Below are 24121 nucleotides of genomic sequence, written 5' to 3'. Positions count from 1 at the left end.
AGGGACATTGGTTGATGGGAGGGTGGAAGGAAAGTAGGCTTGCCAGCAGTAACCCCAGAGACAACTTGAACTGTAACCACACGCCACCACCTCCCAAACATCAGTACCGCCTTGTTGGCAAATTACTGCAACCATTTAAGGGCTCTTCCCTTCTTTCTCAATCTGGGGTGCTGATTCAGAGCAGTACCAGAAACAGAAGGATGCAATCAACCCATCCGCCTATTTGGTGGGGGCATCATCATATCGTGAGAGACAGTGTGGTGCACCAGTTAGAGTCTCTGGAGAAATCCAGGTCCATCTCCCCACTCAGCCACATAGCTGACAGGGGGGCCTTGGACTGGTCACTGTCTCTCAGCTGTAGCTGCCTCACAGGGTGGTTTTGAGGATAAAATGGGAGGAAGGAGAACTACGTACACTGCTTTGAATGCCTTAAAAGGTAAAGGTAACGGACCCCTGACAGTTAAGTCCAGTCGCAGATGACTCTGGGGTTGCATCGCTCATCTCGCTTTACTGGCCGACAGAGCCGACGTTTGTCCGCAGACAGTTTTTTCCAGGTCATGTGGTCAGCATGACTAAGCTGCTTCTGGCGCAACAGAGCACGGAAACCATAGCAGTGCATAGAAATGCCATTTACCTTCCCGCCAGAGTGGTACCTATTTCTCTACTTGCACTTTTTGGCATGCTTTCGAAGTGCTAGGTTGGCAGGAGCTGGGACTGAGCAATGGGAGCTCACCTCGTTGCAGGGATTTGAACCACCGACCTTCTGATCGGCAAGCCCAAGAGGCTCAGTGGTTTATACCTTGGAGGCTAAAAATGTAATATATACAAAACAAAATGCAGTGCTGCAGCCATGCAGTCCCAGGGCAGTTATGTACCACTCAATACAATGTACTTTGTAAATATTAAATGGAAGGGACACCCCCAAAGGCCCATGCAAATGGACCAGATGTCGTAAGGTATACAGTGTGGCCAAACCTCAGAACAGAGGTCATTTCACCATCTGGGGGCCACTACAGAAAGACCCTCTCACACCCTATCACCCCACGAACTTCATAGGATGGCAGAACTGCCAAGAGGGCTCTCTCCATATCTATATAGGAGTAGTAACTCCTTCAGATATTTGGGCTGCATGTCATTTAGTGCTTTCTGCAACAGCATAAATAACTTGAATTTGGCTCAGAAGCCCCACAACCGGTGTAAGTCTTTTAAGATCAGGCCACTGCCTTCTGTACCAGTAGCAGCAGCTTCCAAACCATCTTCACGAGCATTACATCGGCCCATAACTCTTCTTCTGTCATTTCACCTTCTTCACAGGGGAAAATAGAAGACCGAGTCGGCTTTTTTCCAGCAAATTTCGTTCAAAGAGTACAACAAGATGAACATGTCTTCAGGTGTATCAGAACGTTTATTGGATGCAAGGAGCAGGGGCAGATAACCCTGAAAGAGAACCAAGTGAGTAAACCTGGAATTCCTTCCTGTGCATTAAAACATTGCAATCACACCTCTACTTTTCTCATGCTCCATCAAATCCCATGGTACGTACTTCCAAGAGAATGTATTATGATTGGAGATTCGAGATCGTGATACACACCTATGAAATAAATAGGCAAGCTCACACAGTCATGTTCTCCCCTTGATGTTTACAGCACCCATGATAAATTGCAAAATGGATGTTGCAGATTAAGCACCACAAGGGGAGCACTGTTACTGGACACAATACTTTCCACTAGAGACAGTTTTGTGATCTGTGGCATGTGCAAATCAGCTGTTCGTTCCAAGGAAGTGGGCTTACATTGAGTCGTAATTGAACTGGAAGTGACTACCATGGCAAATTATATGGACCTGGGTTTTTTAAATTACTGTTGCTTCCTACTAGCCCATGGCAGTCCAGCTTATGCCAGGCAGTTAAGCAGATTAATAGAAAACTAGTCTATAATAGGACAAGAGTCGTTCACGGTCTCCGTTAATTAAAAGCAATGATTAAAAAGCCAGTCCATCTTGCTAGCACCTCCACTGCCTCTCAAGTCACAGCAAGTGAAAGTAATTTTTCTTCCTTTTTTTAATATTCATACAAAAAAAAAGTCAGTTAAGTCAAAATAATGCTATTGGTTGATGCTATTAATGGATTTTGGGGAGGCACTGAGTGAAATGACAAGTACTCTGCCACTACCATGGGAAGGAGGAGTACACAGGACATCAGGTAAGACCATTGGTCAATCTTCTAGCCCTTTTGGGAGGATACCAAAGTGCAGGAATTGCTGATGAAAAAAACACCAATGCAGAATACTGCTGCGCACCAAATCAAGCCTTTGGTCCATTTAGCTCAGCATCTGCACTGACTGGTCGTAACCCTCCAGGCTTTCAAACAGAAGACTTTTCCAGCCACACCTGGACACTGGACCTGCGATGTTCTGTGTACAAAGCAGGCACTCTGTCCTTAAAGATGAACTTGTGTGATGTGCTCAGAATTTAGGGTTGCCATGTTTCAAAAAGTGAAAATCCGGAAACAAAAATTGTTGAGCTTCTTCTGACAAAGTTGTTGTTTTTCTCTTTGTTTGGCCAATTTTTTTTTTTGAAGTTTTTGAGCTGTTTTAAAGAAAATTCACCAAAATCTACACCTCCGGCATGGGTTGCCATACGTCCAGATTATCCTAGACATTTTGGCGATTTCCTCCCAGGCACTGTTTCCAACTGCCAAATTCCAGCTATGCCTGGGAGATTCTGGACATATGGCAACATAGCTGTCAACCGTCCCTTACTTGGTGGGAATGTCCCTTATCCCAGTGCCGTGTCCGTTATTGATGATGTCCCTTAAATTTCCTGGGTTTCAAAGGAAGCAGCTCCTCTCCCTCCCTCCCTGCCGGCCAGGGAGGAGGGAGGCTCCAACTGTGTTGCTTGGCTGCGTTGCTCACCCAATAAGGAGTCTAAGAACGACTGGGGGGTGGAGGTTGCATGCCTTGTGCCGATCAAATCGGCCACGTTGCCTGGGGACTCGCCTTTGCTCAGCGCTTCCCAGCAGAGAGGTGACGGTGGTTTTCCTTGCTGCATCCCCTTTGCCGGGTTGCTGTTCTGTGGGAACCGCCGCTCGAGGCTTTGTTTGGCTGCTGGCTGGGCTTTCTGCCTTTGGCTCGGAGGGGCTCAGAAGTTGAATATACCTGTGCTTGGAAAATCCCTTATTTTGGCTGCTGATCCCTTATTTTCGAGGCTGCTGGTCCCTTATTTTCAAATCTGTAAGTTGACAGCTATGATGGCAACCCTATCAGAATTTGGCGCATTCATTTCATGCACCAAACGTACTGCATAGTGCTGACCAGCTTGCACAGTAAGACCCTGTGCACGGGCGGATCATTGCCTGTGTCAGCTGCAGTTTCAAGGAGCCTCCATGTGGTGGATCTCAGTTGGCTCACGTGTGACAAACCCATCTGACCACGTTGCACACATATGAATTTACAGTACGGAGCTGCTTTCTCTTTCTTTGATACAGACATTAGACAACGAAATCACTGAACCAAACTGACTGCTAGGAACACTCATTTGCTAAGCCTGAGGTGGAGTTCCTTCATATTTTAAAATGGCCCTGAACGTCACAAACAGGAATGTATCCTTGCTCCTTCTTACACAAACTCGCCAGCACATTAATGAGGGTTATATATGTATGGCAAGACGTGCACATACAAACCATAAAATGCCCATTGCAGGAAATGAGGAAGTTTTTATGCACAGTGTTATATCAACAGCAGCAATACAAAACATCATTCAGACAGGCAGAGATATTTTTAGTGCCCTCCTAATGCATGCCGGGTCGCTTTGCCCAGACAGCAAAGCACTTTGTGTTTATATAGCTTTGTACCCTTCTGCTTTCAAGTAGATAATATAAACCCTTGTAACAAAGCTGGAGCCTGAGAGGGGTGGGAAAGAGCATGGCTTGCCCATCGACTTTAGGAGGGCCTAGGGGAGAAATGGTACAAAGAACTCCTTCAAAACAAGTGAGCGATGCTCTGAGCTGCCCAAACACTGCAGCCACAAATAGGGACCAGTTCTGCACTAGATCCCCCTGATGTTGTGCTGGGAGTTAAATGCATGACAGATGTGGAAAGAAAGGAACCGCTGAGCCCAAGGCATGGGGAGAACCAGGGAGGTGGTGCAGAGAAAACTTGATCGGCTAGGGAAGATGGGGGGGGGCTCTTTTAGACTGAGGCCCACATTTCCAAGGGCCACAGGCCAGTGGTAGATGAGGCCAGAGACAAAACTGAGCAGAGCAACTGGTGTGGCTTACCACTGCACAGCAGGCAACATTCCAGTCAAGCAAAAGCCAGAGGTTTCAACATACCCAGGAAATCAGACAAGGAGGCCTTTGAAGATTGCAAGAGATTTCAGGCCAACTCATTTAGGCCTGTTTTGGATTCAGGTGTCCACACACACACACACACACACACACACACACACAATGCAAGGAGCCTCATGAAACTTGCTTTTCTCTAATCTCTACTTAAGGCACACACCAGTGTTAGAATGGGTGGGAGGAAGGAGAAAATCTTGCATTATGTTCATGAGGTTGAATTGGAAAGCACACATTACAAATTTCGCCTGATGGACAGCTGATTACTAAAGTGGTATTATGCAGGCCCCATTGTTTCTTGTGTGGTTGCCATCCCATTGTCATGGGCTTTGAAATTTGGTGGTCTGTTTCAGCTCAGACCTTACAGCCACAAAGCATCACCTATACCTATTTGGGTTCCTGAATGGAAGTGGTTATTGAGTGTGGGATGTTTAAACTTTTCTCTCCATTCTTTGTCTACAGATCTGTATTACTTCAGAAAAGGAACACGACGGCTTTATCAAAGTATGCAGTGGAAAGAAAAAGGGCTTTGTCCCCGTAGATGCCCTAGAAAACATCTGAGTTTTCCCTGTTCAACCACTGCAGTTGTGATGCTTTGCTGGCAAGACCTGCCTGCCTCATCTTGCACTGTGTTACCCCCAACGAAGCTGTCTTGCAGATGACCAAGGAAATCATACGACAACCACAATGATCAGTTAATATCAGACATTTAAGCAACGAGAGATGGTTGGTCAACAACAATCAGGAATGGAGCCAGACAAGAGTGGTACGAGGCTTGGGAAAGGAATAGCTTGTTTACTTTTTTAAATAAGTGAAAAGTTAAACTGGATAATTTTTTTGAGCAAGGCTGCTAACTATTACACTGATGGGAACAGACAACTAAACTTAGATTTGCACCCTGTTCACGTGTCTTAAGAAAACTGTTTGGGACTTCTTTCTCATTTGAAGTGTGATTGAATGAGTAAGGGTTCAGACCTTTTCCTTGTATTACTACAGCTTGAAGTATATAGTGTGAGTCTGGTCCTAAAATGTTGTCCATGGTTTTAGCGAATCGGCATAATGTTTGGTTCTGACTTTTTTCAGTTTCAGTAACAAGGCAGTTTGGATGAATTGTGGAGCTGTTGGTTTAGGAAACAGTCTGTGGTCTGGACTTCTCTGTGATTTTTGATATATGTTGCTGTGGCGATCTTGTACGTCCTTTGGGTTTCTTGTATACAAGCAAAGATTTTAGCACATGTTGGATGTAAATGTTTAAACAGCTGATGAACAAGCACTGTTTCCCCAAAGCAGGCCTAGTCCAAAATAGTCTTTCCTTTTCCTTCTGTAGGAAAGAAGAAGCTCTCAATAACAAGAAACTGGGTTGCAGAATTTTTCTATTTTTCTGATATTGTTTGAGCATATTTTTTAATATATATGTGTATATAGCATGTTCCTGTTTATATGGTTACACAATTTCATTTCATAACAGGGGGAAACAGATTCTAGCTGACAAAAAACAATGAGTGGAATAAAAACATACTGAGCTAATACATTTGTGAACAAAAGCAACCAAATTCAAAAGACCAAAGGTGTTAGCAATTCACCTGGAAGCACATGCCAGAAACAAGTTAGGCATATTTCAGCTTATTGACTTACAAGACATAAGCACGCCTAGTTTTGGAATCTGGCCACAGACGGAAACTGCAACTATAAAACCAGAATTTCACCCACTGTTTCAAATTGTGGTTCAACGAGCAATCTAGTCAGACGTTCTGTCTGCATCAAGGAATCATTCTTGAGGCTGTGCAGAATTTATGGGCCTGTGCAGAATTTACAAGGTACACAACAATTCAGAGACTTAAGTAACAAGAAATCTATTGTTGCCCAACGTTTTCTGTTTTAAGAGTTCCAAGCCCCTCTCGGTCTTCTTTTTATAAATCAACTATCTAGAAATTCCCCTTTGAACAAGTTTTACCAGCATGTTTAAAACGTGCACACAATCTCAAAGGCAATATAAACATAAGGGAAGGAAAAGAAGGTGGTGAGAGTTACACTTGTAAAGGATGAAAGGGTTGCAGACAATGGTGGTTTCCCCTTAGCCAATTGACCATGTGTGACAGCTCCACAGAAAATCATGTGCCGCCCTTAAAACACTTCAGCTCTTTGGCTGAAGAACAGGGTTGGCTAACCAGAGGCCCAGGAGATATTGCTGGACTGCAACTCCCATGATCTCCGACCACCAACTCTGCTGGCTGGGGCTGATGGGAGTCGGAATGCAAGAACTTCTGGCAGTTAGCCACAGCTTAACCACCCCTGCTGAAGAAAAACAACAACTCCACAGTTGTACACTTTTGAAAACTGCTTAGCTGGCAGCTCTTAAGCAAGAAGCACGTAGCTGTATTCCAGTACCTCTAAGTACATCTCTTCAACCTTCACCTCTTGCCTTGCACTCCAATCTGTGGCTGAAACCCAGTGCGCATTTGCTACCAGAGATGGTGCAACTGGGACGTTCATGGCCACTTTTTTGTACTTAGCAAAGGGCTCCTGTGTCTAGCATATACTCAACTCTGCATTCCAATCCTGCAGTTACATTTGCCGACATGGAAATGCTGAATGTGTGCATGGCTCATCCGTACAACAGGAGCCATATGTGGGCTTATAGGTCCATGTATATATTTGAGTAGCTTGAAGAAGTTTGCCTGTTACTGTATGGAGTAGAATTGGACACTGATGACAACCATTCCATCCATTTTCTAGCTCTTGAACATGTAAATAGTAAAGCCATCCCCAAAAAGAGAAGGGAGGTTCAGCTTCATATCTTTTAATATATATACTATATATATATATATATATATATATATATATATATATATATATATATATATTTTTGCAATTCCTTTTTTTTTCTTTTTCTTTTTTTGCATAGGAAAACCAGGCAACTTAAAATGTAATCCTATGCATGTCTGCTCAGAAGTTAAGTATCACTGAGTTCAATGAGGTTTACTCCCAGGTAAGTGGCTATGGGATTGCAGCCTTAGTGTTAGGAAACAAAAGTCCCTTATAACAAAGGGGAAGAACAGCAGACACATTATCGACACAGCCTCTTTTATGTCATGGCTTTATTTGACATTTACTGATCTGAGCAAATGCCTGCCGAAAAATCAAACTCAGTGCTATAGTTAGTGTCTTCTGATCCACAAAGACTAGGTCAAATTATACATCCATCCATACATGCTACTGTTTACTTGAATGCAACATACTGTGATTCTGTCCTGTTTCAGTGGCTTCTGTTAATTTCAAGTTCCTCCTTCAATCCTGCTTCATAGGATAAAGATGAATATTACTTTCAGTTCACAATGGCCTTTAATCAACGTCTCATTTCTTTTGATACTAAGCAATAAAATAAAGATTTTTTTGTAAGAAAAAAATTCCTGAATTAACCATACTGTTATAAACTGATGCATATCACTGTTCTCGTGTTCCTTTGGTTCATCAAAGAGGCTTGTGTTAGTGCTCAGCTATTTAATGTTAAGCAGGTGCCTGAGGCAGCCACCTCGCCTTGCCTCATGGGTGGGCTGAGCCTACAATTGCAGATAACGCAGCAAGGAGAGAAAAAATCCAACATGCATGTTACGTGCTAATACATCCCCGCCAAGCACCACCCACTGATGTGAAAGAGAAAAACAGAGTTCACCTGAATGCTCGTGTGTGGATGAAGGTGCACATCAACATACACAGGAAAAATGGATCTGTGTGACGCACATGCACATTAACACACTGGTGTGCGCCCAGCCCTCATGTGTCCCCAAGGCAAATGCATATAGAGCACCAGGATATACACATTGGTCCTTGGTAACATTGTAAATTAGTGCCTCACAGAGGGTTTTATTCTCTTCCCTTTGCCCTGCATGTGTGCAGTTACAACAGATATAGCACTAACAAACTGATTAGTTTTGGATAGGCGAGCTTTCGTGTGACACTGGATCACAGGAAAAATTAATTTCAGAGGCTAGATGTTGGCATCTAATTTAATATGCTGTTTAATAAAGAACCCACAGTCACTGGAAAGAGAACATGCACTTTGTCCTCTTCATTATATAGAAGAGTTCTCTTACAGGGCACACTGCCGCCTCCTTCGCAGAAGAACACAGAATACATCTTCCAGCTCTAAATGCTGCTGAACCTGTTTTCTCTCTCACTGGGTTTTGTCATAGTGTGGGCCTTTGGTACATGCAACTGAACATTTTTCGACTGAGCTGCTCAATTTATATCAGCACATTTTGCTTAAGCAGCCACAAAGGACCTCCTTTTACAATGAACTTTGCAATGCACAATTAAGATGGGGACATGTGTTGCTGATGTCACTATGTCACCCCAAAAGGCTGCTCCTTTGCCAAAATACTTTGTCCTTATCTAGTGACATCAGCTAAGGTCCACTTTGTAACATACTGTCTACATCATCAATTAGCATAGCAATGATAATGGATGCTCATCTGATCAAACATGTATACATCTCTCTTTTAGGTTCTGCTCGTTTTTAATTTACAGGGTTTGATGATAAACAAAATACATTAGCTTTTTCTTAGGCAGAGTGTTTGGCATACCCTATCGCTTGATAATCTCCACAGTCTAACCAGGGCCAGTGTCAGAGAATGAGCCACCTGAATCACTGCTGTCTTCTCTTCATGATGATGGTGGCTGATCTCCCTGTCTCCCCCTCACAGCTTACTTTCCCTAGACTCACTCCATGACTTTTCTTCTCACTTATATCATACCCTCCAACATTTCTCCAATGAAAATAAAGGTAAAGGACCCCTGAGAGTCAAGTCCAGTCGCAAACGACTCTGCAGTTGCAGCACTCATCTCGCTTTACTGGCCGAGGGAGCTGACGTTTGTCTGCAGACAGTTTTTCCAGGTCATGTGGCCAGAATGACTAAGCCACTTCTGGAGAACCAGAGCAGTGCACGGAAATGCCGTTTACCTTCCCGCCAGAGCGGTACCTATTTATCTACTTGCACTTTGACGGGCTTTCGAATTGCTAGGTTGGCAGGAGCTGGGCCCGAGCAATGGGAGCTCACCCCATCACGGGGATTCGAACCGCCGACCTTCTGATTGGCAAGCCCTAGGCTCAGTGGTTTAGACCACAGCGCCACACGCGTCCAATGAAAATAGGGGTGTCCTATTCCTTATTATTATTATTATTATTATTATTATTATTATTACCACCCCACTCATCTGACTGGGTTGCCCCAGCTTCCAACATATATAAAAACATAATACAACATTCTGGGATCAAATCAGAAACCAGGATGGCTTCTGTAAATCCAGGACTGTCCCTGGAATATAGGAACATTTGGAGGGTCTGTTATATGATAGCAGCAGCGGTGAGTCCCTCCATCATCTCACTCTAGGAAGGGCCCTTTTTTGGAGCCACCAGCCTCCGCTTCTGCCTCTGATTCTGGACTGCTCTCTGCCACAGCCTCTTCCTGCTCACTAAACCCTGTTACCTCTTTGGCTTCTGACCCTTCCTCCTCCCTGTCTGCTTCCTCTTCTCCCTCTGACCACTCTCCTGCCTCTGAGCCTTCTTCACCTGCAGCTGAGGCCTCCCACCACTCCAGTGCATCCAGCCAGACCACAACACATACAGCGGCAAAGTTGTGAACAGACAGAGTGATTTTTAAGGGGGAAATCAGTGAGAGGAGAGGTGGTAGTTTTCTTCAAATGCTCTCCCTCTAACTGATTCCAGAAAATGTGGTTGCTCTTCCAAGGAGCCCCCAGCTGCCTCCACTGATGTTTAGAAATCTCACATGCTAAATTAAAATATTTTGTACATCTAACAAAAAAACTACGAAACCTTCCCAAAATCAAACATTTCTGTTTCAGCTGCGGTATGTTAATTTAAATGAAGATCCTCTTTACATCTTCATGGTGCCTCAGTACTAAAATGTTACGTTGTTGGCACAAACCAGTTAGCACATTTTAACACCTACGCCATTTGCCGTATTTCAGCAAAGTATAAAATGCTGGACAAATAATCATTTTCCTAAGTGGAATGTACTGTCAGCACATCCTCCATCGTTAACTACAAAAATAAATCATCCAGAAAGACACCAGCCCATTGTTATTTTAAATCCATTTATAAACACTGATAAATAGCAGCAAGTAAAGTCTACAGTTGAGCCAATGTTGTTCAACAGTCCTCTAAAAGTGGGATGTAATTGGGTCAATTAGGGCTAAAAGCCAGAAAGAAAGCCAGAAGAGCAGAGATGGGAAAGGATAAACTTAAGAAAAAAGGATACACAGAACTAAAACAAAAACGTCTAATTCTGTGTATTCAATTGCATGCCGAAATCAAAGAATCCCCATTTCCCACCCACCAGCTGCAAAAGACTATCCTTATGGCGAGTGTCTATCTGGGTCACCATGCAAGGAATACCTCAGTGAATCCCCCCGATGATTAGGGATTTGTGTGTGATTGGAATGTCCCTGCTAAACAGGGACATCCCCAGAATGTTCCTTCGGATACCAGCCTTGATAGCTCAGTTGGTGTACAACATGAGACTTTTAATCTCACGGTTGTGGTTTGGAGCCTCACACTGGGCAAAAAGTTTCCTGCATTTCAGGATCTGGACTAGATGACCCTCGTGGTCCTTTCCAACTCTTAACAGTTCTCTGATTCTAGGTATTCTTTCAAAGCAGCTTGAGTAGACATAAAACATCTGCAGGAAAAACAAAAGGCAGATGCAAATGGGCTTCCTGCAGTATAGAGTAAAACCTAGATAGCTTGTAGTAAGGACAAAATGGGACCTGCAACGAAATCTATCCATTGGAGATGCTTCCTTCCAGGATTCTGGCCAGCCAGTCGTTGCATTTTTCAGGACAGTCCATTTCCCATCCCTGGCTTTCGGGAGTTTCTCCTCCTCTCCAACAGCATCTCACAGATGCTTGGGACAGTGAAGTCAGTGGGTTCCATTCACACAGCAGATTTCCATTTGGATTTGGATTTGATATCCCGCTTTATCACTACCCAAAGAAGTCTCAAAGCGGCTAACAATCTCCTTTCCCTTCCTCCCCCACAACAAACACCCTGTGAGGTGAGTGAGGCTGAGAGACTTCAAAGAAGTGTGACTAGCCCAAGGTCACCCAGCAGCTGCATGTGGAGGACCGGAGACGCGAACCTGGTTCCCCAGATTACGAGTCCACCGCTCTTAACCACTACACCACGCTGGCTCTCTGCAGCCCTGGAGCAGATTTTGAGGGCACGTGGGGAAAGGAGAGGAGGAGGAGGCCCAGTTGATTAAGCAGCATTTTCATGCAGCATTGGGTATAGCTCTATACAGGGGTGCCAACTTGAATAAAATATTGTGGGGGGGGGCTAGGTAAGCCCCACCCTGCGTAATCGATCACATGATGCTGTGCACACATATCATTTGAATGGCAGTGCCCATCATCTTTGGAAGAGCCTGACCCCCCAAATATTTTATTGGGGGGGTGAAGCCCCCACAGGCCCTAGGAGTTGGCTCCTATGGCTCTATATTTGAAACGGGGGGTGCCCCCTGTCCTTTGCTTCTGACCTTACGGCTCTATGTTTTCATATGTCTTTGTGCTACTCTAGGTCCATGGCCTTTGCAGGGAGTGAGACTGCTCAAAATATTAATTATGTGACAGCAAAGAGCTCTGGGCTGCTTTCTCTGTTTAGAAAAGCCCTATTTTGCTGTGCTATAGGTTAAAAGCTTCGCTTAAGGTTTGTTTGTTTCAATCCTACATTGTGCTGCTTTAATATAAAAAAAGCAGACTGCCCTAGACCTCTTGAGAGAAATGCTGGGCTCTCCAGAAGAACAACACATCCAAAATTGATTGGCAGGCAGAAAGGCAATTCATGGCTCTATATGCCTAGGAGGGCTTAAGCCAGGGGTCAGCAAACTTTTTCAGCAGGGGGCCAGTCCACTGTCCCTCAGACCATGTGGGGGGCCAGACTATATTTTTTTGGGGGGGGGATGAACAAATTCCTATGTCCCACAGATAACCCAGAGATGCATTTTAAATACAGTGGTACCTTGGGTTACATACGCTTCAGGTTACACACTCCGCTAACCCAGAAATAGTGCTTCAGGTTAAGAACTTTGCTTCAGGATAAGTACAGAAATCGTGCTCCGGTGGCACAGCAGCAGCAGGAGGCCCCATTAGCTAAAGCAGTGCTTCAGGTTAAGAACAGTTTCAGGTTAAGAATGGACCTCCGGAATGAATTAAGTACTTAACCCGAGGTACCACTGTAAAAGCACATATTCTACTCATGTAAAAACACCAGGCAGACCCCACAAATAACCCAGAGATACATTCTACTCATGTAAAAACACACTGATTCCTGGATCATCCGCAGGCCGGATTTAGAAGGCAATTGGGCCGGGCCTTAGTTTGCCTACCCATGGGCCCTAAGCAAACCAATAAGAGGGTTGTTTTGTGTTGTGCGAGTTGCATGGTGGACAGGGAGAGGGCGGGGGGGGGGGGGAGAGAGCTGAGCTCATGTACTGACGGAAACTTCAAGAACTTATCTCCGGGATTTAAAAGTCTGTAAACTGCTGGCATCTCTTCTCCAACTACCTGGGGGATATTTGAACTTCACACAGAGCAGTGGAGCCAGCTGCCTCCCTGCACCATCAGCAGGGTGCAAATTTAATTAATAGACCTCTAAGCTTGGAGGATGTAACAAGGAAAGAAGCTTGGCATTTCCCTGATCAAACAGATATGAGCATCTGTGATGAATGGCTGGGGCTCCAATTGTGGTGGAAAATGTACAAGGCAACCTGGGACACATAAAAGGCAAAGTGATGTGTCAATTTGTAGTCAAGTGTGAGCAATAAAGTCTGACAGACCATTACTCAGCTTAGATGGTACCGGAGAGTGGAGAATCCTGATTTTTGCCTCAAGGGGGGGGGACAGGGAAGAGGAGATAGAGAAAGGGCATGTAAATCAGTCACATTCCATTTGTAAAGAGGACGATCATAATTACTATGGTCCTTTTGCCTGCTCTTTGCAGCTGGCAGAGAGCGCTGCCGACAAACGGCCAGGGGCAATAAAACTCATCAGTACTAAATCGATTAGAACCACTAATGCAGCGGACTGAGAGCGAGCATGAGGCACCAGTGAAACAGGGTCTAACATCCGCATCAGAGCTCATGCACCACCATGACGGACAGCCAATAATATACGACAGGGCTCAGGCGATGCTCAGGGAATGCTGTAACTCTGTTCAGGGCGACCGGGACTTCATGAGCAAGGTGGCTTTGAGAACATATACACAGATTTTTAAAATTAGATTTACACTCCAGCTTTTCCTGCAAAGGGACACGGGTGGCACTGTGAGTTAAACCACAGAGCCTAGGACTTGCTGATCAGAAGGTCGTGGTTCGAATCCCCACGACGGGGTGAGCTCCCGTTGCTCGGTCCCTGCTCCTGCCAACCTAGCAGTTCGAAAGCACGTCAAAGTGCAAGTAGATAATTAGGTACCACTCCGGCGGGAAGGTAAACGGCGTTTCCGTGCGCTGCTCTGGTTCGCCAGAAGCGGCTTAGTCATGCTGGCCACATGACCCAGAAGCTGTATGCCGGCTCCCTTGGCCAATAAAGCGAGATGAGCGCCGCAACCCCAGAGTCAGTCACGATTGGACCTAATGGTCAGGGGTCCCTTTACCTTTACCTTTACCTTTACCTTTACCTTTACCTTTACCTTTACCTTTACCTTTACCTTTCCTGCAAAGAGCTGAAGGAATGGTACATTGGTTTCTTCCCTCCCCTTCCCTCACTATCCTCAAAACAACCCTAGGAGGTAGGCTAAGGCTGAGAAGGAGCAACTGGTCCAAGGTTACCCAATTTGCTCCTTCTTTGCTCCTTCTATGGCTTTTTGCCATCACATCTTTAAACTTATCCTGCCAAGCACAAGCACTAGAAACTTTGCTGGTACTGAGCCTCTCAGGATTTGAGCAAGTATGTGATGTGGCTTAGTGGTTGGAATAGGACCATAGTTTGAATTCCTACTTGGCCAGGAAGCTCCCTGGGTTATCTTGAGCCAGTCACTGTGTTCAACCCACCTCACAAAGCTGTTGTGCAGTTAAACAGAGGAAAAGCACATACGCTAGCTTGAGCGCTCCTTTTGAGAAAAGGTAATATATAGGTAAGGATTCTGTTGTAATATTTATAGAGAAGCAGTAAACCTGAACTATGCTGGAATTTCTAGCAAAGAAAAGTAGGCTCCTTTTTAACCACCCATTAATGAAATCTAGTTTTGCCCTGTAGCCCCATTCTGAACGAAGAATAAAGTCTTTTCAGTTATTCATTTAATTTGAAGCAACCCATTTAATTAACATTTGCTACCAACACATCTGAGTTTTCTTGAAGAACTCAGAAACATTCATTATTCTTTCCTTTCTTCCTGGAATGATTGAGGTATATGGAAGGCTAGATGAAAGATCTTTGTTGGGGCAACTTATTACTTTCCTGTCTGTCACGGTGGTCAAGGGAATGAAAAGTCATTAATCACCTATCAAGGAAGCGGATTAGAGTTGCCAAGGCTTTTAAAATGGATCATCAAACCATGGCAATTAACTAAAACGAATAAGACAACGTCAGGCTGGTTTTTGAAAACCAAAGAGCAAGTGATAGGTAACAGATCTTGGCTGATAAGAAGAAAATTGATGCAAGACATTTCCTCGCCGAATAAAATGGGGAAAGGTGAAATAAGATGGGGTGAAAGAAAAATGAGTAGTACTTCTGCTTGTCAACCTCTTTGGTGTCTTAAAACAATCAGCAGGGAGTGCTTATTCCCCAAAGTGGCTGGGGAAACCCATCCAGATGGGCAGGGTATAAATAATAAAATATTATTATTAAATTATTAAAGTTACCCCATGAATGTTTTCTATTTATTAAACGTATACTCACCCATCCTCCAAAGAGCTGAAGGCAACAAAAAACTCTGCCCTTTGTTTACACTCAACAACAATCTTGTGAGGTAGGTTAGGCTGAGGTGTCATGACTGACCAAGCTCCCTCAGCACCCTTCATGGCTTACTGGGGAATTGAACCTGGGTCTTCCTAGCCCTAAACTATCACTCTAACCACAACCATCTGTGAGCAGCCACAAAGAACCACGTCAGCCATCACCAGGAAGTACAGCATTTGCCCCAGCCCTTGAACAAGCAAGACAGAAATTCACATGCCCTTGTTGATTTGAGAAATCAATTGCCTTATTTGTATATGATGGAACGTTTACATTATGATGCATATTCAAATGCAAAAGAAAAGATGGAGGCGATGTGCGGTACCTCATCTGACTTGCAAGGTGGATACAAATGCACTGTAGATGGATGTAGATACCCGGTCTCTAAATCTTAGTTGTATGCAGAGGCTATTTGTTGCCCATCTGCATCAAGCTTATAGGACTATCTGTCCAGGGCTAGTTCAAGACATTTCAGTACTCTGGACAGAGGCCTAACACTACTAGCCTGACTTTAACCCTTTCTCCATCACCATCCTCACCCTCACAAGAGCAGCAAGATTTAATGAGCTTTGAGGTACTTTCCGTTACTCAGCAATTCCACCCAGATACTCCAGTGTTCATAGCAAATCCATGTTCCTTAGGTGAAATCATTCCATTCAAGAAGTATTGACTTAACCCTTGATATTCAAATGCAGTTCTTCCCACACACAAATGCCAGAAACACTTTATTGCACAAATTAAATTCACAAATTAAACTACTTATGAGACCAGTTTTGTAACTAGGGGGGTGGTAGATGCATCTACAACAGGCACATTAATTCCCATTCATTACCATAAAAAGCATCCACTCAAGTGAGTTTTGTTCAGTGATAAGTTCTGCCTTTTTGTACATATTTGGCTGAGATTGTTAAGTCTTAGGCAACTGGGTTCCAGCTTCAAATCCAGCCAATATCTGCATCATAGATTGGAAAATGATTGAGCAGCCTAAGAACCAAATCCTGGACCATGAGCATGGAATATTCAGCTGCACTTTTCCTTACCACCCGATGGCTGTGAAATAACAGGGTCATTTGGAATAAATCTCATCCTCTAATCAAAGTTCAATATTTGGCACAAGGAAGTTAGTGAAAAATTATCCTGCTTCTGTTATCTGGAGCACACAGACCCAGGATGTGCATAGCATCAATCTTAAAGAACTGGGGGAGTTATAAGCAAGGACTGTGTCACATTTCCACTAGGAAATTAAGTAATGACATTTCTGCATGACTTGGCTTAGTCCAAACTCTGAAAGGCCAATAACAAGCAGGGCTACTGTGATTAGGGATCAGACATTGTCATTCCAGGGACATTAAGCTAATTACAATCCTGCTAGCTCCTGATTGTTCTGTTAGTGTTTGAGGCAGACAGCCTGTTGCTGTAACAGATTTTAAAAGTAACCCTTTGAAGTTTCTTTCAAACCCAATGTAACTGGGATTTTTTCAAAAAAAAAATCTGTATTCATTTATGCACCACATAGTAGTGTTTCGAGAAGGTAGTGTTGTCATCTGCTGCAGCCGAAGCAGTGAGTCTTGTGGGTTTTTAAGACTTACCAAGGCTAAACCTTATCATATGCATGAAGTATAAAAAGTAAAGGTAAAGGTATGAATACACACATGGGTGCAAAAAAGGCATGTGCGTGTAAAGGTTGAGGTTAAATGGCAATGGCATGCAGAAAGTACAGTCTATGGAAAGTGCTCACCTGTATGCAAAATGACCTTCACAGCAACAGTAACTGGTGATGATGCAAACATCTTATCATTGCTGAGTAAATTTAACACCTTCAGTGGGAAAGGAAACCATTGTCTCTATTCAGACTCCAGTGGATAAAACTGAATGTTTTCATAAATTGCTATTCAGCAGTTTCTGACACCTCTTGCATTATTTGACTTTACATTATTTTACTTTCTTAAAAAACAAAACAAAAACTCATCTCTGTATTCTATATTTAACCACTTCCTTGACCGCCATGCAACAAAGTAGGCATTCTGATCCCCCTGAAAGCTTATACAAGAATCTTTAAGATGTCACAAGACTCTGGAGTTAGCAGTATTTGTTGTCCAAACATCACTGGAGAGTGAACAGACCACCTCTATACTGTGATGTAACATAGATTTAAAATTGCAACTGCATGTTGTTATCAACCATGAATCTTAGCTTTATGCGGTCAAAAAGAAGTTATTGAGCCACACATGAATAATATGTGAAGACTTTCAAGTCCAGGGCAAAGTCAATTCATCATACTGGTACATATTTTCCAAGCATCTATTACTCACATCTTTCATATCATGTCCCTGCTTCAAAAGATTCAAGAACAGCCAGAACAGAGATTTCCCCTCCCTCTCTAGATAGCAACATCACATCCCTCCTGAAAGACATTATTTCTAAAAAAGAAAAAGGATGAATGAGTGCTGCTGATTCTCAAGGAATCTCCCATTAAAAGAAATACCCCTCTATTGAGTTTCTCAATATATCTCAATGAAAAGCCAAGAACAAGCCATTTTATTATCTGGGAATGAAAAATTGAAAGGCTTTCTATTGACGCTTTTAACAAGACAAATGCTGGCAGAAGGTTTGAACCACAAGATATTTCACTTGTCTAAACAAAGTCAATTTTATTCTTAAAAGCTATTGTTCACCTGGAAGAATAAATCTAGGAAAAGAGAAGAGGTGTTTATACATACATATATATTAGTTTACATTTAGGCTGGGGTTTTTTATTTTTAAAACCCCATGATACATAAAGGACTACATTACTGAATCCATAGTATATATCTATACCTTCAAACTTTTCTGACACAGGACCCACTTTTAACCCAAACATGCATTTGAGAACCCACCAGTTGAAGACCTATGTTCTAGGTGAAATTCTCTTGCAAAAGAAAATTTTGTTGTTCTTTAGTCGTGTCCGACTCTTCGTGACCCCATGGACCAGAGCACGTCAGGCACTCCTGTCTTCCACTGCCTCCCGCAGTTTGGTCAGACTCATGCTGGTAGCTTCGAGAACACTGTCCAACCATCTCGTCCTCTGTCATCCCCTTCTCCTTGTGCCCTCCATCTTTCCCAACATCAGGGTCTTTTCCAGGGAGTCTTCTCTTCTCATGCAGTGGCCAAAGTATTGGAGCCTCAGCTTCAGGGTCATTAGTTTTGTTAATTAATTAAGTAGTTAGTTAGATGATTCAGCAGCTCAGTGATGGAATAGGTCATATGTTTTGGACATAAATCCTTGGTAACTAATTTAAGGATTACATGATAGCTCAGCTGGTTAGAGCATGGTGCTGATAATACCAAGGTCGCAAGTTTGATCCCCATATGGGACAGTGGCATATTCCTGCATTGCAGGAAGTTGGACTAGATGATCCTCAGGGTCCCTTCCTACCCTACAATTCTATTATTCTATGCAGCAACCCTGAAGACGACCTCAGAGAGCAGCTTACAGGCAGTGTAAACACCTTTAGGCTAGAACAGAGGTGAGGAATCTGCAGTCAGGAATGCTGGAAGCAACATCTAAACTATTTGCGAGGGTCCTAACTCCTAGCATAGAGGAGGAACAACTGGTCAAACTCAGCATAAAGTAGCTCATTATGTGCTCTCCCTGTTGCAACTGCCATACATATGCTATGTGGAATGTCCAAAAATGGGTCTAAATTCTCTAGACTCCATAAGGCAAGAACTGCCTTACTCCTTTTCAAAGATTCCACTGTTGAGATTATCATTACATTTACTATACACAGCGAGAGAACAGAGATACAAGAAGATCACCACATTCAGAAGTAGCTTAGGTTCAACCAAAGGCCAGCCAATGTGTTTTATGCTTGAATTTGAAACCCATGCCATCCTGTCCACTACATAAAACTTGCAATTATCTCCTTGAACAAGAACTCTTCCCGCTGTCTGACTAATGGCACATGTAGATGGCTCAAATTTCAGGCAGCAGATATACTATCCCAACACCGCACATGTGCGCGCACACACACACCTGATGGTCACCTCACAACATAATCCTCCAGTTTCTGGGTGTGCACCTCATGGGGGGAAATGCCATTTAGCTTAGATACTTTCTCCCCTCCTAAGAGCGCTCAGCAAACAAATGTGCCCTACATTTCAAGTGTCAATTGGTGCCAATGGTTTGCAGCTTAAGTCTATAAAGCAACTAGGAGCTGCATAGATAGTCATTTGGAAGTAGCAAACAACCACAACACTGAACATGACAGAGAAAGGGCAGCCTCTACTTGCTTTCCAAAGACTTCCTGCCCTGGAAATGGGTAAGGTCACATAAAGTGCAAGCTGCTTCTCTATGTAAAGAGTGGATTTTCATCTGTCAGCGGTGCACAATGTACAATAAGGGATAGGTTTGCTTGCAACATGAACCCTCCAATATTACTGTTCACACAAGACATGACAACCACAAAGGTAGAACAAGAGCCTCTCATAGCAACTCAGGTGTGTCAGGCTACAAAGGAAGAGGCCTCTTGTTCTCTTTTCTAATTTTCGCCGTGTCCCCAGAGAAACCATCAATTAGTAAAAATGCCTTTATTATTTTGTTAGCACTCTAGTCCTTCAGGGAAAAATATGAGACAGGCTTCCTCAATTACGTTTTATTTCAAGGCTCTAGAAAAGCAGACTGGAGAGAAAATGAAATTGGGCAACGCAAAAAGAGTTCTGTATGACGAGCAATGCACAAGGTTCAAAGCTAATCACTCAACCTGAAAGCCATGTCTGGTTCACTGGACTGCTTTAAAATGCCAGACAATTATTGCTTGGATGTTCGCTCTGCTCCTGAGTCCCCTTCTGTCGGTCTCCTGCCAGCCAAGGTGCCAAGGGTGGAGGGAAGAAAAGGGAATAATTTTCTGACTGTGGCACCTCAAGTATAAAACAGTCTCCAGCAAGGGAGGTTCATCTGGCTGTTCTTTGCTCTTAAGACTCTTTTGGTGTGCATTTTTTCAATTTGGGACCCTAGTTCAGGTGTTTTTATCTGGTATTATTAGGGTGCTTCCTTGCACTGTTTCACTCCTGTCATGGATTTCTTGCTGTTGTAATTTTATACTTTTAAGTATGTCTTTGGCCTAGAATGGTGGGGTATAAATACTGAAATAAATAAACAAACCTGTCATTCCACTCTTATCAAAATTAGCCAAGTTTACTTCCAGGTGTGCATAGCATTTGGGGTGCAAGATTTATACATAATTAATGAATGCCAACAAAGGTCCATATAGTTAAAGCTATGGTTTTCCCAGCAGTGATGTATGGAAGTGAGAGCTGGACCATAAAGAAGGCTGATGGCCGAAGAATTGATGCTTTTGAATTCTGGTGCTGGAGGAGACTCTTGAGAGTCCCATGGACTGCAAGAAGATCAAACATCTCCATTCTTAAGTAAATCAGCCCTGAGTGCTCACTGGAAGGACTGATCCTGAAGCTGAGGCTCCAATACTTTGGCCACCTCATGAGAAGAGAAGACTCCCTGGAAAAGACCCTGATGTTGGGAAAGATGGAGGGCACAAGGAGAAGGGGACGACAGAGGATGAGATGGTTGGACAGTGTTCTTGAAGCTACCAGCATGAGCTTGATTAAACTGCAGGAGGCAGTGGAAGACAGGAGTGCCTGGCGTGCTCTGGTCCATGGGGTCACAAAGAGTTGGGCACGACTAAACGACTAAACAACAACAACAATAAATACCAGTCCTAGTCCAAATTTTTATGTATGACAGTGGTAGCCAAAGTGGTAACGTTCCATCAGCCCTAGCCAGAATGGCCAGTGATCAGGGATGAGGAGGAGATATAGCCAACAACATATGTTGGCTACCCCAATGCACATGCTTTGGGGGGGGGTATCTATTAGGTGTGTGGACTGACTGCAAGATTTGGTTCACACTAATTCAACACAGAAAGTAGCCCAATCCAATTGTTTGATTCAGTTCAAGGTCTGAAGTAAAGGCTTCTTTAGAAAATAAAGCAAGGCTTCATTTCCACCCTATTCACTCTAGGAAAATAAAAAACCAGATCACAAATTCATAAAAACCTTGTTGGGTGGTTTCATTATACACAATGAGATCTCTGAGCTAGCTTCCTGGACAAGAGGGCAGCTTTTTGAATAGCTTTGTGGCCAGTAGTTGGCATTTGATGAATTCCATTAAACTGCACTCACCTCGATACAGCCCTCTAATTAATGTTTTTAGCTCTTCAGAAAACTTGCAGTTGGAATTATGTGCCTTTTAACTTTCACAATTTTGCAAACCTTTAAATATTAACAAACTCTTTCTTCTGTTGCAGCTGAACCCTACTATACACGTCTACTGAAATGCAAGTCCCACTGGATTTAACTGGGCTTACTCTCAGGAACAAGTACAATTGGATTCAGTGCATCTTACTTCTAAATGGACATGAATAGGACTGCAGCAAGAGTCTCAAAAAAATACCTCTCTCTCGCAACTTGATTGGAAAAACTGTGACCCAAAGCAATAGCATGGACATGTGTAGATCACAGCAAGGAAAGTTCAAATCCAAGCATGTGGCTTAGTCTTGAATATTTGAGACATATCCCACCATCAGACCTATCATCAAAATTCCTTCTCGTGACAAATTTATTGCTTTCTAAAAATACAGGGAATGTCTTAGTTTATTTAAGAAAGGTGCAGGAGCTCAATCCTCTTTTGTGTTTGGCCACACAAACCAACACTTTAAGGAAACTTACAAAGTATTTGGGATGCGGGTGGCGCTGTGGGTTAAACCATTGTGCCTCTTGGGCTTGCCGATCAAAAGGTCGGCAGTTCAAATCCCTGCAACGGGGTGAGCTCCCGTTGCTCGGTCCCAGCTCCTGCCAACCTAGCAGTTCGAAAGCACGTCAAAGTACAAGTAGATAAATAGATACCACTCTGGTGGGAAGGTAAACGGCGTTTCCGTGTGCTGGTCTAGTTTCTCCGGAAGCGGCTTAATCATGCTGGCCACATGACCCAGAAAAACTGTCTATGGAAGCGGACAAACGCTGGCTCCCTCAGCCTTTAAAGTGAGATGAGTGCCAAGAGTCGTTTGCAACTGGACTTAATTGTCAGGGGTCCCTTTACCTTTTTACAAAGTATTTAGAGTAGCTTTAACTAAGGTAAAGGTAAAGGTACCCCTGCCAGTCGTGACCGACTCTAGGGTTGCGCGCTCATCTCGCTCAAGAGGCCAGGAGCCGGCGCCATCCGAAGACACTTCCGCGTCACGTGGCCAGCGTGACGAAGCTGCAACTGGCGAGCCAGCACCAGCGCAGCACACGGAAATGCCGTTTACCTTCCCGCTATAAAGCGGTACCTATTTCTCTACTTGCACTTAGGGGTGCTTTCGAACTGCTAGGTGGGCAGGAGCTGGGACTGAACGACGGGAGCTCACCCCACCACGGGGATTCAAACCGCCGACCTTACGATCAGCAAGTCCTAGGCACTGAGGTTTTACCCACAATGCCACCCGCGTCCCACAGCTGTAGCTTTAACTACAGAACCTCTATAGAATAATACCTTTAACTACAGAGCCATTCAAATACATTAAAACTAACAGCCAATGTCTGAATGGCTACAGTCCCTTTGGACCACATCAGTGAGGCCGGGGGGGGTGCTTTCATTTGGGCAGCCTAGGACCTCCATACATACCGCCCAGGCTTGCACCCCAGACAGGCCACTTTGGTGCTGCTAACACAACAAAACAGCAGCACTTACAAGTTGCCAGTCTCCGTAGCCACAGCAGGCGCTGTGATTCTCCAGCAGTCTGGAGGCACACTTCATTGCCTCCCCAGACAGGTGGAGGCCAACAACAAAAGCAACACATACAAAGTGGCATTATAAATAGTTCCGTCACAATGCCAGCACAATGTTAATTCACAGTTTGACTGTGCAAATAGAAATCCATGCAAAGCTCCTTAAATTTCAATGAACTATGTGGGCATACCTATCTTGTATGGCGCTCTCTAGCTTGTCCCTAACCACATCATCTTCAGAGAAGTCAGATACCCTGTCTGGTTCAGAGCAGCAGCTGTCACCTCCCCCATCACCTAGGGTATTAAGACCCCAGCACAGGGGGTAGCAGTTAGCTCAGGTCCAGCTCTCCAGAAGGAGTTCTGATTTCCTTGCCCATTTGGTGCGACAAACTTTTGCCCACCCTTTTCCCATATAATGGCACCCAAGGGCACATGTTGCTTATTGGATCAACACCTTGGCTTGCTTAGCATGTGTAGCACCTGCTCCACCTTTGAACCTTAGTTTTCCTATGTATCATACTGATCAGAGCATTAAAAGATTTTGGCAGAAACTATACCCAGAGTTCTTTACCCACTGAGAGCTAGGACAGTGGATCTAGATTAGATCCCTCCTACCCAACATCTCGCATGCTATATGGATTTTACTTATACAGTGGTACCTCGGGTTACATACACTTCAGGTTACATACGCTTCAGGTTACAGACTCCGCTAACCCAGAAATAGTGCTTCAGGTTAAGAACTTTGCTTCAGAATAAGAACAGAAATCGGGCTCCTGCGGCGCGGTGGCAGCAGGAGGCCTCATTAGCGAAAGTGGTGCTTCAGGTTAAGAATAATTTCAGGTAAAGTATGGACCTCCAGAACGAATTAAGTACTTAACCTGAGGTACCACTGTATAGAGATCGAGATAGATAGTAGACGCATGACCAGGAGCCAACACAGACTGGATCTACATTGATCTGTAAAAACATTTTGCAGTATAACATTATATAACTCTCAAAGCAGCTTTCCATTGTCAAAGGCGCGCTGCTCTACAGCGCCCTCTGGTGCCA

The 24121-nt window shown here is 43.9% G+C and overlaps 1 protein-coding gene across 1 annotated transcript in view; it reads left to right on the top strand.

The window, feature by feature from the left end:
• STAC (SH3 and cysteine rich domain) overlaps positions 1–7746 on the top strand; it is an 86167-nt gene extending 78421 nt beyond the window's left edge. The window contains exons 10-11 of the mRNA XM_083578168.1: positions 1315–1452; positions 4802–7746. Coding sequence (XP_083434294.1) covers positions 1315–1452; positions 4802–4900 — 237 coding nt within the window. The 3' untranslated portion in view covers positions 4901–7746. The remainder of the gene's footprint in view (positions 1–1314; positions 1453–4801) is intronic.
• The last annotated feature ends 16375 nt before the right edge of the window (positions 7747–24121 follow it).

This window comes from Podarcis filfolensis (genome assembly GCF_964270895.1).
Source record: "Podarcis filfolensis genome assembly, chromosome: 12".
Lineage (NCBI taxonomy): Eukaryota > Metazoa > Chordata > Lepidosauria > Squamata > Lacertidae > Podarcis > Podarcis filfolensis.
This window is presented reverse-complemented; position numbering and strand designations above follow the sequence as displayed.